The sequence below is a fragment of the Ranitomeya imitator genome, chromosome 2 (assembly GCF_032444005.1).
Source record: "Ranitomeya imitator isolate aRanImi1 chromosome 2, aRanImi1.pri, whole genome shotgun sequence".
Classification (NCBI taxonomy): domain Eukaryota; kingdom Metazoa; phylum Chordata; class Amphibia; order Anura; family Dendrobatidae; genus Ranitomeya; species Ranitomeya imitator.
Genome location: NC_091283.1, coordinates 316,693,309 through 316,708,627, shown reverse-complemented (window position 1 = coordinate 316,708,627; position 15,319 = coordinate 316,693,309). Strand labels below are relative to the sequence as shown.

General features: G+C 41.9%; 1 protein-coding gene across 1 annotated transcript in view; it reads right to left on the bottom strand.

The window, feature by feature from the left end:
* Positions 1 to 15,319, bottom strand: part of LOC138663438 (oocyte zinc finger protein XlCOF6-like) — a 41,215-nt gene that overhangs the window by 9,188 nt on the left and 16,708 nt on the right. Inside the window, exons 2-6 of the mRNA XM_069749647.1 lie at positions 10,030 to 10,180; positions 9,719 to 9,898; positions 9,512 to 9,635; positions 9,326 to 9,423; positions 9,035 to 9,125 (exon numbers count right to left, since the gene is read on the bottom strand). Of these exons, the coding sequence (XP_069605748.1) occupies positions 9,035 to 9,125; positions 9,326 to 9,423; positions 9,512 to 9,635; positions 9,719 to 9,898; positions 10,030 to 10,101 (565 nt within the window). The 5' untranslated portion in view covers positions 10,102 to 10,180. The remainder of the gene's footprint in view (positions 1 to 9,034; positions 9,126 to 9,325; positions 9,424 to 9,511; positions 9,636 to 9,718; positions 9,899 to 10,029; positions 10,181 to 15,319) is intronic.

Here is a 15,319-nt window from a genome sequence, read left to right as displayed (position 1 = left end):
CTAGAGGGACGAGACAGGGGTGTCCGCTTTCCCCCCTTTTGTTTGCTCTGGCGGTGGAACCACTGGCCGCTACGCTTCGACAGTCTGATGAGATGACGGGGTTTAAATATGGGGTTATTGAAGAAAGGGTGGCGTTGTATGCGGATGATATTTTGTTGTTTCTGGCTGACCCGGTTGCATCCTTGGAGGGAGCCATTGGGATTATTGAACGATTCGGATCAGTGTCGGGACTTAGGATAAATTGGAGTAAGTCTATCTTGTTTAAGGTGGACGATGTGGATGGGGAGCCATTGGAGGACGGGCGACTGGAGGTGACGAGTAAATTTAAGTACCTGGGAATATGGGTATCTATGCCGGTCACTGACTATATACATGAGAATCTGACTCCAATCTTGGGTGCCCTCAAGGCAAAAGCGGATGCATGGCTTAAGCTACATTTGTCTGTGGTAGGCAGGGTGAATCTTATCAAAATGATTCTGATGCCGAAAATATTGTATATTCTTCACAATGCGCCGGTTTGGATACCACGTGGGAAATTTAGACAGATCAACTCTCTGTTTAGGAATCTGATTTGGGGGAGGCAGAATCCGCGTATCAAACTGGAGACACTTCAGCGACCCAAGGATGATGGGGGTCTGGCATTGCCTAACCCTGAGTTGTACTTTCTTGCAGCCCAGAGTCAGCATTTAAGGGGCTGGGCGCATGGGGGGTCATCTGGGGCAGTACAGCGGTTGATGGAGGTGGTGACAAAAAGAAGGCCAGTGGTGCAATGTTTGGAGGATGGATCCTTGGAGAGTTTGGGGAAGCTATATCCGACTTTGCTGTTGATACGCAAGCTGTGGAGTAGATTGAGGCACATACGTGGGATCACGGACTTGACTAGATACTCGCCGCTATGGCATAATAACAATCTGAAAGAATTTGAGGCATTGGGGGTACAGATAGAGTGGTTGGGCAAAGGGATTCAGTATGTGTATCAAATAATTGAACAAGGTGAACTGAAATCATTTTCCCAATTGCAGGCGGAATTTGGTCTTGGGTCTGCAGGGGAGTATCAATATTTGCGGATGAGGCATGCCTTTGGAGCTCAGAGTAGGAATGGAGGTATTAGGATTCAAAGGGATATAGTACTGGAGTATGTGTGTAATGATGGGACGACTGGAGGAGTCATATCCACTCTGTACAGGGATCTGTTAAGAGAAGGAGATCCAGCTCAACGAAATAGTGAAAAATCCATAATTTATTTCACTTAAAATATAGTGAAAGGACAAAACATCAGCATACAGAAAAAATTATATAAACAAGGTCAACGCGTTTCCGGTGACTAAGCACCCTTAATCATGATACCTGGTACAAGACATGTCTATACTTTTATACTAGTATCCGGTTATCACTCCAGTGTTGCAATTGGTAGAATTGTCTAATCAAGCAAAAATAGGCACACATGGTAATGAAAGCAAGACAAGCTTGATGGAAAGACAAAAACAAATGTTTTGGCTAAACATAAATGCAGAAAAAACAGAAATAACACAAAATACAGGAACTATATGAAAAAATAAAAAAACAAAATGACATTACAATAATCATTAAATAAATCCAAGAATATGATAGAAAAATAATATAATAGTATGTACAGTGTCATATGTCATGAACCCACATAACAATATAGAAAAAAAAAACTAATATTAGCAGGAATCTCCCAAACAGGGAGCTGTAACAGCCAAAATAGGTTGGAGCAAATAGGTGAAAGCACAGCTGCAGATGCCGTGACAATGTCACAGCGGCCAGCAAGCAAGGGAGAAAAAGAAAAAAAAAAAAAAAAGGCTATCCTTAAGTAGACACAAACTCATATGAGTTTTGGAAAAAATGAGACATACATGTAAATCTTATAATAAATAAAACTACAAAATTCCCTGGTACCTTAAAAAATAGTGAGCTCACAGACAACCATGGATGGAAAAACAGAAAAATCAATGGCAGGAATCTCCCAAACAGGGAGCTGTAACAGCCAAAATAGGTTGGAGCAAGTAAGTGAAAGCACAGCTGCAGACGCCGTGACAATGTAACAGCGGCCAGCAAGCAAGGGGAAACAAGGGGAAACAGAAGGACAAATTGATAGCTGTTAGCCTCACAAAAGAGTCATTAATTATACGGGAAATATGAACTACAAATTTAGTTACTAGATGTCAGAAAAGCAACTTCATTGTTTGTAAACCCTCAGAATACTAATAGAAGAGCATGAGATCTTTCCTTTTGTTTAAACCATGTGGAATTCTTGTTCCGAGTTTAAAGATCCACCATGATTCCCTGTTTCTCAGGGTCACCTCGATGTCTCCTCCTCTAAATGGTTTATGAATTTTTTCAATCGCATAAATTTTGAGTGACTCAAGGTTAGATTGATGATAATTAATAAAATGTTGTGAAGCTTGTGAGGTGTTCCTATTAGCACTAATATTTTCAACATCGTAAATATGTTCACGAATACGTGTTTTTAAAGACCGTATGGTACTCCCCACGTATTTAAGATGGCATGCCATGCATTCCATGATGTATACCACATTTTTGGTGTTACAGTTCATGAAAGTCTTGATGGGATAAACATTTTGATTACTGGCATCAGTGAAATTGTAGCATTTGCTCGAAAATTTGCAAGTTTTACAAGCCATCGCACCACATTTGAAAAAGCCTTTTGTGCTGAGCCAATGAGAAGGTTGTGCAGGGTGGGCATGAAGAGAACTCGGAGATAAACTAGAGCCTAAAGAGGGGGCTCTTCTAGACACAATTCTGTATCCATTACTCAAAATTTGAGCTATATCTGCATCTTCCTTAAGAATAGTCAAATTATTAGTCAATATATTCCTGATTGCATTAAATTGATTACTGTACTGGAAGACCACAGTGATTGGATTTTGAGGAGATAAACTTTGGTTTTGTTTACTATGAAAACGAGGTCGTCGAGCGACAATTTTTTCTGCTCTTTTTAAATGCCAGTCACTGTAGCCTCTCTGCACAAGTCTGCCCTTTATACCCTCAATCTCCTGGGAGTAATCTTCTAGTGTGCTACAATTACGTTTAGCTCTTACCATCTCCCCTATAGGGATACTTTTGATAGTATGTTTAGGATGGTGACTATTTGCACGCAAAATTGTATTCCCTGCTGTGGTTTTCCGGAAAGTGGAGGTAACAATCGGGGTATTAGGTATCCGCTTTAATTTTAATTTTAAATCCAGAAACTCTATACACGTGTGGTCTTGTATACGATGGTACGGTAGATACATTGATGACCTGATATTTATCTGGAGTTCTGATGTATCTACCGTACAGGATTTAACAAACTATTTAAATTACAATCCATTCAATCTCAAATTTATTTCACGCCAAGACCACACGTGTATAGAGTTTCTGGATTTAAAATTAAAGGGGATACCTAATACCCCGATTGTTACCTCCACTTTCCGGAAAACCACAGCAGGGAATACAATTTTGCGTGCAAATAGTCACCATCCTAAACATACTATCAAAAGTATCCCTATAGGGGAGATGGTAAGATCTAAACGTAATTGTAGCACACTAGAAGATTACTCCCAGGAGATTGAGGGTATAAAGGGCAGACTTGTGCAGAGAGGCTACAGTGACTGGCATTTAAAAAGAGCAGAAAAAATTGTCGCTCGACGACCTCGTTTTCATAGTAAACAAAACCAAAGTTTATCTCCTCAAAATCCAATCACTGTGGTCTTCCAGTACAGTAATCAATTTAATGCAATCAGGAAAATATTGACTAATAATTTGACTATTCTTAAGGAAGATGCAGATATAGCTCAAATTTTGAGTAATGGATACAGAATTGTGTCTAGAAGAGCCCCCTCTTTAGGCTCTAGTTTATCTCCGAGTTCTCTTCATGCCCACCCTGCACAACCTTCTCATTGGCTCAGCACAAAAGGCTTTTTCAAATGTGGTGCGATGGCTTGTAAAACTTGCAAATTTTCGAGCAAATGCTACAATTTCACTGATGCCAGTAATCAAAATGTTTATCCCATCAAGACTTTCATGAACTGTAACACCAAAAATGTGGTATACATCATGGAATGCATGGCATGCCATCTTAAATACGTGGGGAGTACCATACGGTCTTTAAAAACACGTATTCGTGAACATATTTACGATGTTGAAAATATTAGTGCTAATAGGAATACTTCACAAGCTTCACAACATTTTATTAATTATCATCAATCTAACCTTGAGTCACTCAAAATTTATGCGATTGAAAAAATTCATAAACCATTTAGAGGAGGAGACATTGAGGTGACCCTGAGAAACAGGGAATCATGGTGGATCTTTAAACTCGGAACAAGAATTCCACATGGTTTAAACAAAAGGAAAGATCTCATGCTCTTCTATTAGTATTCTGAGGGTTTACAAACAATGAAGTTGCTTTTCTGACATCTAGTAACTAAATTTGTAGTTCATATTTCCCGTATAATTAATTACTCTTTTGTGAGGCTAACAGCTATCAATTTGTCCTTCTGTTTCCCCTTGTTTCCCCTTGCTTGCTGGCCGCTGTTACATTGTCACGGCGTCTGCAGCTGTGCTTTCACTTACTTGCTCCAACCTATTTTGGCTGTTACAGCTCCCTGTTTGGGAGATTCCTGCCATTGATTTTTTTGTTTTTTCATCCATGGTTGTCTGTGAGCTCACTATTTTTTAAGGTACCAGGGAATTTTGTAGTTTTATTTATTATAAGATTTACATGTATGTCTAATTTTTTCCAAAACTCATATGAGTTTGTGTCTACTTAAGGATAGCCTTTTTTTTTTTTTTTTCTTTTTCTCCCTTGCTTGCTGGCCGCTGTGACATTGTCACGGCATCTGCAGCTGTGCTTTCACCTATTTGCTCCAACCTATTTTGGCTGTTACAGCTCCCTGTTTGGGAGATTCCTGCTAATATTAGTTTTTTTTTCTATATTGTTATGTGGGTTCATGACATATGACACTGTACATACTATTGTATTATTTTTCTATCATATTCTTGGATTTATTTAATGATTATTGTAATGTCATTTTGTTTTTTTATTTTTTCATATAGTTCCTGTATTTTGTGTTATTTCTGTTTTTTCTGCATTTATGTTTAGCCAAAACATTTGTTTTTGTCTTTCCATCAAGCTTGTCTTGCTTTCATTACCATGTGTGCCTATTTTTGCTTGATTAGACAATTCTACCAATTGCAACACTGGAGTGATAACCGGATACTAGTATAAAAGTATAGACATGTCTTGTACCAGGTATCATGATTAAGGGTGCTTAGTCACTGGAAACGCGTTGACCTTGTTTTTATAATTTTTTCTGTATGCTGATGTTTTGTCCTTTCACTATATTTTAAGTGAAATAAATTATGGATTTTTCACTATTTCGTTGAGCTGGATCTCCTTCTCTTTCCTGTTCGTCCACGCCCTGACACAGCGGTTCCGTGCTCCGAGCCCTTGGGAATGTCGGTATGGTGAGCTGGATTTTGTTTTCACAGGGATCTGTTGCACACTTTTCTATTGGGGTTTCCAATAATGGCAAGATCTAAATGGGAAAGGGATTTGGGCCCAATAGATAACGAGACTTGGGAGTCGGTGTTGGAATGGATCCCAAGACTGTCGCTGAGTGAACCGTATAGACTGTCACAGCTCTATGTGATACACAGAGTTTATAGATCTCCGATGGTGCTATATAAGGCAGGATTGCGTAATGACTCTGAATGTCCGAGGTGTAAGTCTACGGATGCAGACATTTTCCATATGATGTGGACATGTCCGAGGTTGGCTGCCTTCTGGGTGGTAGTTTTGAGTCGTATGGAAGGTGCGTATGGATGCACGGTGCCAAGGGATCCAGTTGTCTGTTTGTTGGGATGCGTGGATGAGATTGGAGTGGATAAACACCTAAAGATAGCTATAGCCAGATTGTTGTACATGGCTAGGAAGGTGATAGCTAGAAACTGGATTAGGGAAGAGCCGCCGTCAAGAGGAGAGTTCCTCCAGTACGTAAAACAGGGCCTGACACTAGAAAAAGGGATTTATAAGAAGAAAGGGAAAACTGAAACGTTCAATAAAATGTGGTCTCCATGGATTGCTATGGGATAGTAATGTGAAGTGTGGCTTATACGAATGGTTGAGGGATTAGATACTCTATTGTTTTAATGATGGTAGTAATTAACAAGATGAGCTGCTTTGTGGGGTGGGGGTGGGGGGCTTTGGGATCGAAGGGAGCTGTTTGAAGGGGGAGGGGGGGGGAAATACTCTATATTGAAAATGTAAATGTAACATGTTAATTGCCTTGTTATTCTTAATAAAAATTTATTTGAATAAAAAAAAAAAAGTTCAAACTCAACAGTCTTCATCAGTAAAATATGAGTAGTGGTATCAAATATCGTAAGGGCCAATATTTTCTATCAGATGAGTTTCAAGAAAAAATATTAGACATTTAAAAAGAACTTTTTAGAATACTGCAGAGCTGAGGCATCTTGAATTTAGATCTCGCAAATTTGGAAGAGGTAATGGAGGAGACTTTAAAAAAAAAAAAAAAAATACCATGGAGTTCCAAACTTACAAAGTCACCTAACTGAGGCAGGCTGATCCTACCACAATCAAAGTATCAACCAGAATGAACATGTTAAAAAAAAAAAAAAAAAAAACACACAACAAAAAATATGTTACATCTCCCCCAAAAAAGTATGTACGAGGGGAGAACTCCAACACTAAACTGGAGTTGCACTCGTTTATGGTGGACCATTGGAGCTACTTAGTCCTGAACAGAAGAGTAGAGAAAGTATTAGTGCCCCCATTTCAGGAGAGATTTTGCAGTAATCTGAATCCATGAAACCAGGACTCGAGCCATGCCAACACATCTCCTGCAGGCGTGAATAAATGTATATTACAGACATGAACCACGCACAGCTTAGAGATATATCATGGCACAGGTGTAATGTTTATTATGTAGTTTATCACAATCCTTCTTGAAATTAGTTAGTTTTTTATACAAATTGAAAAGTCAGGATAAAGGGAAACTCTGTTGTTATTGTACAGAAATTCACACTTGGCCTCACTGCACATTTAATGTTGTCGATCATAAAAGTGAAGTTTGTCCAGAAAGACTGGACCTGGTCTTGTAGGGATCATACGAGCACATTCAGCAGCACAGAAGGGGGAGAAGGGAGATTCATCTAATAAGATATCAGGGTTCTAGGAAGCCAACAGCATCATTACCCTCCGCTTTCTCTTACAGGCCCATCATAATATCTTGTCAGCACATTCTACGTACGTTGTTATTTGGCTTTGAAGTCTACAGACCTGGGTAGGTAACTGTCAGCGTGTTCTAATCCCTAGGAGTAGGTGGATCCTGTGTAAGAAGGTGGCGGGGACCCTCGTGTGCCTTCTCTCTCCTGGACTCTGTTCGCACGTTCACATGTGGTACCTCACTGTGTATTACTGTTCATATATTGTAACGTGATGTAATGTTTATATACCATAATGTGAATGTACTCAATGTGTACTGTTTATAGGATTGGGGCTAGAATAGGATATAGGATAGGCTAGAACTGTAGTGGGGCTAGACTAGAGGGGGGCACAGTAGTGATCGATATCATAGAATAGAGCAGGAGGTAGGCAGGACAGGGGTTAACGAAAGGGGAGGTACAGCAAGGAGCAGGGAAGTATACTCAGGATACTTCCTGATTAGAGACAGACACCCGGGCAGCCTTGCCAAGGGCAGGGTGCATGCAGTGTATGAGACAGCTACAGGTTATGGGGGTAAAGCTGCAGATGGCAATAAGGGGCCCCAGACTGGAGAATAGTACAGTCGAGCATCAGCTCAATAGGATCATCCTCAGGGCGTTTCAGGGGTCTACGACTGGGGCGGGAGTCGGTAAGATGGAACTCCAGGCACCTTTGCAAGATGGAATCAGACAAGGGTCTGACAGAGAGCTGGTGATGCAGGAAGTATGGAAGGGACACGGATTGTCCACAGAAATGGCATGGATTGTCTGCAGAGAAGGAGAGGTTATAGAGGAAATGGAGTCTGCCCAGAAGGAAGGGAAAGTGCAAGATATGATGCTTTGTGTGAAATGTGCTGCAAAAGTGATGCGTGCCCATGTTATCAGTAAAGTTGAACTATTTGAAAAGGACTGTGACGCTGCAGTGTTTTATGGAACCTGGAATCCTGAAGCTGGAGTGAAAGAAACCAAGGGAACTGAAATGACTACTCTGCTGCACACATCACACACACACACACCAGAAAGAACTTTGTATTTCATCTGCGGGGCGCCAGGGTGTGGAAACACTATAGCTCGCTGCCACGACTACCACCCTGGCCGCCTTACACTTGCAGGTTGTAGTAAAGAAAAAGACGAGCACTCTCGCTAGTGGTGGTGCAGACTGAACATGGAGGGGTACTCCAGAATATAGTCCTGTATAACAGTCGCACTCAAAGAAGAGTATTGGTTGAGCTGAAAAACGTGGTTTTCTTTATTATAGACACCAGAAAAAAAGCTATCACCGCAGTGTTTCAATGTAGGTAACGTTTCGACCCACAGGGTCTTTCTCAAAGCCTTACTTGAATCAGTAGAATAGAGCAAAGGGCACAAATCCCTGGAGGGGTGTAGTAGTCCCGTTGGGGGCTATAGCTGAAGGAATGCTGGTATCTGCGGTGGTGGTTTGTCCAGATACCAGCATTCCTTCAGCTATAGCCCCCAACGGGACTACTACACCCCTCCAGGGATTTGTGCCCTCCGCTCTATTTCTACGGATTCAAGTAAGGTTTGAGAAAGACCCTGTGGGTCGAAACGTTACGTACAAAAATCTCTTCTTTGAGCTATTCAAAAGAGTTTTCACAATTTCACAAAGCTATTTAAACATTTTCAGATGGAGGAGAATGTTATGCCCTACCGGCAAAATGGGGATCACATGATGCCATGTCCGAACTACACCACTGATAAAGCAGCCACAGCCGGTGACTGAGAAGAATCTGTGACTTCTCTGTAGTTAGTGGTCACTACTCACCTGGGTAGTCATATGTAGGAGTCTCCTCTTTACACCACTCATCAGCCCTCACATATGTCTCTGTAGTATTAATATGGGTCAGATCTTCACCCTGAATCAAATATTGTAAAAGTCACCGACAGATGGAGAAAATCACATATATAAATCAGCTCTAATCCTGCCATCTCCAATGTTCTCATGAAACCAGTATGAAACATATAATACTGGGGGATAAAATAAGACTGAGCACAGGACCTTCACCACCGTCTACATATCATAGGGGAGATCTCAGGACACCTTCTCTCCATCTACCTGATGATTCTGAGAGACATTGGGATCTTCTTGTTTACAGTCCTGTGGAAGAAGAGGACAGCGACATCTCTCGGGTGTTGTTCTCTTACTGGATAGATCTGGAGGAAACACATACAGGGACTGAATTCATTCCTTACATACAGATAATACAGATAATTATAGGCTGTGTGTATTTAATCCTATTACCTGGTGATGTGGGGGGCTGGGGAACCTCCATCATGAGGTCCTCATACAGATTATTGTGTCCTTCTAAATACTCCCACTCCTCCATGGAGAAATAGACAGCGACATCTTGACACCTTATAGGAATCTGACACATACAATGATACTGTCATCACTCCGATCCCTTCATAGCGTTACTGTATAATGTCCCAGCATTCCCAGCAGTGTCACCTCTCCAGTCAGCAGCTCAATCATCTTGTAGGTGAGTTCTAGGATCTTTTGGTCATTGATGTCCTCATGTATCAGTGGGTGAGGTGGAGGCCCCGTGATTGGGCTCAGGGGTCTTTCCCATCCCTCAGACACAGGGTCCTGACAGCGCTCACTAGAGGTCTTCTTCACTACTATGTAATCCTGGTTATGGAGAGACACATTAATAAATCTCTCTACAGACATTTCCAGATTCCTCACCTCTTGAGTTCTGTCCAACAGTTTTATTGCCATAAATAAGAATTATGTAATGTGACGCTATTAAAATCTCTCACCTCTCCAGTAAGACGGAAGAGGATCTCTAAGGTGAGGTGTAATATCCTCTCTGCCATCTTGTCCTTCTTCATATCCTCTCTTGATGGGTAGTTAAGAAAAATTCTCTTAATATAGAAGATGTCTACTGAAAGGATCGGATATTGTAGGGACCTGAATAGGAAAACGATGAGAGGATGAATCATTACAAAGATTTCTGTGTAATAATAAAATTACTGGAAATAACAAGGGAAACATTTCAGAAGACAGAACGTGTAGATGTTGTATTCTCTAGTCTTGTATGGACTGGAACATAAGCTGAGTTACTGAGTAAGACATCTCCTCCATGCAACCAATCACTGGCTATGTTACTCACTGCTTCGGCAATTAATTGGCTGTAGGAATCACAAGTTCGTTGGGACAGACCAGAAAATACAGAGTCTGGCGGGGACCCAAGCAGCAATTACCGTATTTTTCGGACTACAAGATGCACTTTTCCCCAAAAATTTTTTGGTGGAAAATGGGGGTGCGTCTTCTAGTCGGAATATACTTACAATTAGTGACGGCAGTAGGAGTCGGGTGATTCTACGGCGGCCTTACACTGCAGGGAGATCACACTCCCTTCCTAGGCTAGGGCGGCAGTATTCGGTCGTGTGCAGTGGCGCGGGTCTCCGCCAACATTTTTGGAAAGCCCGGAGCACTGCACATCCACACTGCTGCCATGCGTTAGCCCCTGGTAAAATGTCCACCGGGTTGGCACATGCACACATTGAGATCTCAGGAGATGAGATCTTGGAGCCGAGATCTCAATTTGCAGCGGCATTTTCCCAGAGGCCATTTTACCGGAGGCCACCGCATCACAGCAGTGGGGGTGTGCGGGGCTCGAGGGCTTTCACAAAATGACAGCTTAGCCCCCGCAACCCTTAGCACCGATGAACCTGCTGCATCAGCCTGGGATGGGATTTCCCAGAGGCCACTGCTTCACAGCAAGGGATGGGCGGGTGCCCTGGGCTTTCAGAAAATGTTGGAGGAGCCACCGCACCACAGAACCTACAGCATCAGTCTGCGATAGGAGTCATATCACTGCCAAACCACCGAACACCCCCTGTGACCACCCTCCACCAGCGCTACTGATTTCCCACGGTAAGCTGAATTCGGACTGTATGAAGGACCACCATTTGACTTTTTTTTCCCCCCTATTTTCCTTCTGTAAATTTGGGGTGCGTCTTATGGTCCGGTGCATCTTATAGTCCGAAAAATATGGTATATTTTTATTATTTTACAACATTGTTTTTTCTCTGACATCTACTAATAAAACCAATAAAGTTTAGGCCACAGACAACAAAAAGTTTGTTCCTCGGAGTCGGCAGCTGAATACGTTTCTCAGACTCATCTTCCATAACGCTAATTCTCGTCTCATTTACAGGCGCTGGAATCGTCATTAACAATACTGCAGGAGATATTTATTACACGTGACAGGAGAAATAACTACAGTACTTCATAATGAGGATGACATCTTCATCTTCTACTACGGCTCCAGAAACATATTTGTCCGAGTCCATCACTGACTTCATCACCACCGGCCGTCTATATGAAGGTTTCCCGTCTTCCCCACACTAATCTTCTATCACGTCAGATCTCATGTCTGATTCACACACAGAAGTTTGAGGCTTTTATAAAAGCTTTCTTGTTTTCAAAAACACCATGGTCAGAAATTACCATATTTTTTGGATAATAAGACACCCTGGACCATAAGACGCACCTAGGTTTTAAATTTTATATATACAGCTCTGGCAAAAATTAAGAGACCACCGCAAAATTTTCAGTTTCTCTGATTTTTCTCTTTATAGGTATGCTTGAGCAAAATGTACACTGTTGTTTTATTTTATAAAGTACTGACAACATGTCTCCGAAATTTAAAGCTAAAAATGTTGTACTTATTTTCAGCAAATGAGAAATTGACAAAATAATAAAATAGAAACAGTGCTTTCAGACCTCAAATAATGCAAAGAAAACAAATTCTTATTCATGTAGAAGCAACAATACTAATATTTTAACTCAGGAAGAGTTCAGAAAGGAGTATCTGGTGGAATAACCATGATTTTTAATCACAGTTTTCATGCGTCTTGGCATGCTTTCCACCAGGCTTTCCCACTGCTTTTGGGTGACCTTATACCACTCCTGGAACAAAAATTTAAGCAGTTATTATTTATTATTATTTATATAGCACCATTAATTCCATGGTGCTGTACATGAGAAAGGGTTACATACAGGGTTATAGATATTGTTTACAGTAAACAGGTTTACAATGACAGACTGGTACAGAGGGGAGAGAACCCTGTCCTTGCGGACTTACATTCTATGGGATAGTGGGGAAGAGACAGAAGATAGGGGTGAGGCGGCTCTGACGGCGGTGAGGCGGCGGCTCTGGCGGCGGTTTGGTTATTGTAGGCTGTAGGCTTTCCTGAAGAGATGGGTTTTCAGGTTCCGTCTGAAGGATCCGAGGGTGGTGGATAATCGGATGTGTTGAGGAATGGAAATCCAGAGGATGGGGGATATTCGGGGGAAATCTTGGAGGCGGTTGTGTGAGGAACGAATAAGTGTGGAGGTCTTGGGAGGATCGAAGATTACGTGAGGGAAGATATTGGGAGATTAGTTCAGAGATATAGGGAGGGGACAGGTTGTGGATGGCTTTGTAGATCAGTGTTAGTAGTTTGAACTGGATTCGTTGGGGAATTGGGAGCCAGTGGAGGGATTTGCAGAGGTTAAAAGCAGGGGAGTAGCTAGGAGAGAGGTGGATTAGCCGGGCAGCAGAGTTGAGGACAGACTGGAGTGGTGCAAGAGAGTTAGCGGGGAGGCCACAGAGGAGGGTGTTGCAGTAATCGAGGCAGGAGATGATGAGGGCATGCACAAGAGTTTTGGTAGATTGTGGGATGAGGAAGGAACAGATTCTAGCAATATTTTTGTATAAATCAAGTTTATTCAAACTAATAAACAATACAAGCAGTAATACAGTGCTGAAACATAGTTGTTAAACTCAATCTGGTACCACCCATGGATCGTACATAAAGATAGAGTCTCAACAAATTCTAAATGCAATTGACCAAAGCCAACAATAACCCTTTCGAATTAGTGATAATACTTTACATCATTAAAACATGTAAACAGCCTCCTCGAAGGCAATCGAACATTACTAGCTATATTTAGTTGTTTATATTGATAAAGAATGTTACAAGGTAGAAGGAATATGTAAGAAAAGAAAGAATTAGAAAGAAGGAAAGAGGGGAAGAAGAGAGGAAAGAAAAAAAAAAAAAAAAAAAAGAGGGGGGGGGGGGAAGAAAAAGCGGATGAAGATATAAGGGTACGCTAAGTATGAGGAATGCGACACCTCCCTCCGGGCCGATCCCAAGTCCCAAGTAGCGGAAAGAAAATCAGCGAGTCACCAACATTGGCCTCAAGCCACGGCAGCAGGTTAGAAGAGAGGGGCAATAACCATTTAGCGGGCGCCTTCACAACGGCTCCAGACATGAGTTAAGACCTAGACAGCCATACGTCCAACTCCGGAGTCTCCCTGAATACAATCCATGGAGCCCAGGTGTTAAAAAATTTCACTGAGTCCCCTGTGGATTCGCTTATTAATTGTTCCATTCTGTAAATGTTATTTAGTTCTACAACAAAATCTGAGCCTGAGGGGTAACGATTCTGCTTCCAATATTTCGGAATCAAGTTCCTGACAGCCGTGAGAAAATGTCTGAGAAGACTCCTCTTAAAACCAGAGATCGACATGTCACACAGAGACAAGAGAGCTAGTTCCACCGTGGGCTGAATTTTGCGTATGGATAATTTATTGTGGAGATCAAAAACTTGCAACCAGAACCTCTTTATAGGTGGACAGTCCCACCAGACATGGACATAAGTCCCTTTTTCTGATGTACATCTCCAACATATATCCGGGATCACCGGAAACATAGCGTGAACCCGGCAAGGGCATCTATACCACCTCGACAGGACCTTGTAGCTCCTCTCCTGCGATACAGCCGACAATGAAGACCTAAAGGTGAACAGCGAGATCTTGTCCCTATCCTCTTGGCACAATGAAATCCCCAAATCATTCTCCCATCTTGAAAAATACTTTGGAAAGTCATGAGTTGGGGTCTGGCTTTCTTGAAATAGATTATATAACAAGGAAACCTTCCGAGACGGGGGTACCTCAGCAAGACAAATTTTCTCGAAAGGGGTTAACACCCCCATGGACTTATTGAGTTTAAATAATGTGCCTATGAAACTCTTTAGCTGTTCGTAGAAGAACCAAGAGCCCTCAGGAGGATCCCCCCCCCTGGTATATTTCGTGTAGGGACTTGATACCTGACTGGTTTATGAAGTCGAATATAATGGGTTTTGAGACTCTATTTTTATTCAGAAAAGTTTCTCTGCGAAGACCAGCTGGGAAGTGAGGATTGTCATAAATTGGGGTTAATGGACCCGGGGCTGTAGAGGTTATAGTGCCTCTGCTGCTCTGTCGTGTGAGTAGAAGCATGTTCTTAGTCATGAATGGCAGATCCGACCTCCCCCTTCCCGTGTTCCACAGTATTGTCTGAGGATCACCTCCAACAAGATCACCTTCTAGACCCACCCATTTCTTACTGTTACTACTGTGGTATAAGTCTAAAATGCAGGTACCTATTGAGGCTCGACTGTATACTAGGAAGTCTGGTAAACCAACTCCCCCCCTCTTCTTGGACCTGCTTAAAACAAAATGTGATAATCTTGATCTAGCATGAGACCAGACCAGTCGGATAACTGCTTTCTTAAGTCGCGAGAAAAAGGACGCAGGAAGATATAACGGGATTGTCTGGAAATAATACAAAAGACGAGGCAATAAGTCCATTTTGATTACGTTGACTCTACCAAACCATGACAGTTGAAGTTTATGCCACCTCTCTAGATCCAACTCCGCTTTTTGTAACGCCGTTTTAAAATTTGCGTCATACAAACCAGAAGTTTTGGCTGTCACTCTGATCCCCAAATATGGAAGTGAATCGGAGCGCCACCCAAATGAGAAAGAAGCTCGTAACCTGTCCACCTCAGATGGTGGTAGGGATATGTTTAGGGCCATGGATTTATGGGAATTAATTTTGAAATTACTTAAATGACCGAATTTCGATAGTTCTGATATAATATTGGGTATGCTAGTTATGGGGGAGGTAACATATAGGAGGATATCATCTGCAAAGAGCGCCAACTTGTGCTCTTCTGAACTTAGTTTAACTCCTCTTATGGAGGAGTTATTGCGTATTGCGGTGGCCAGATATT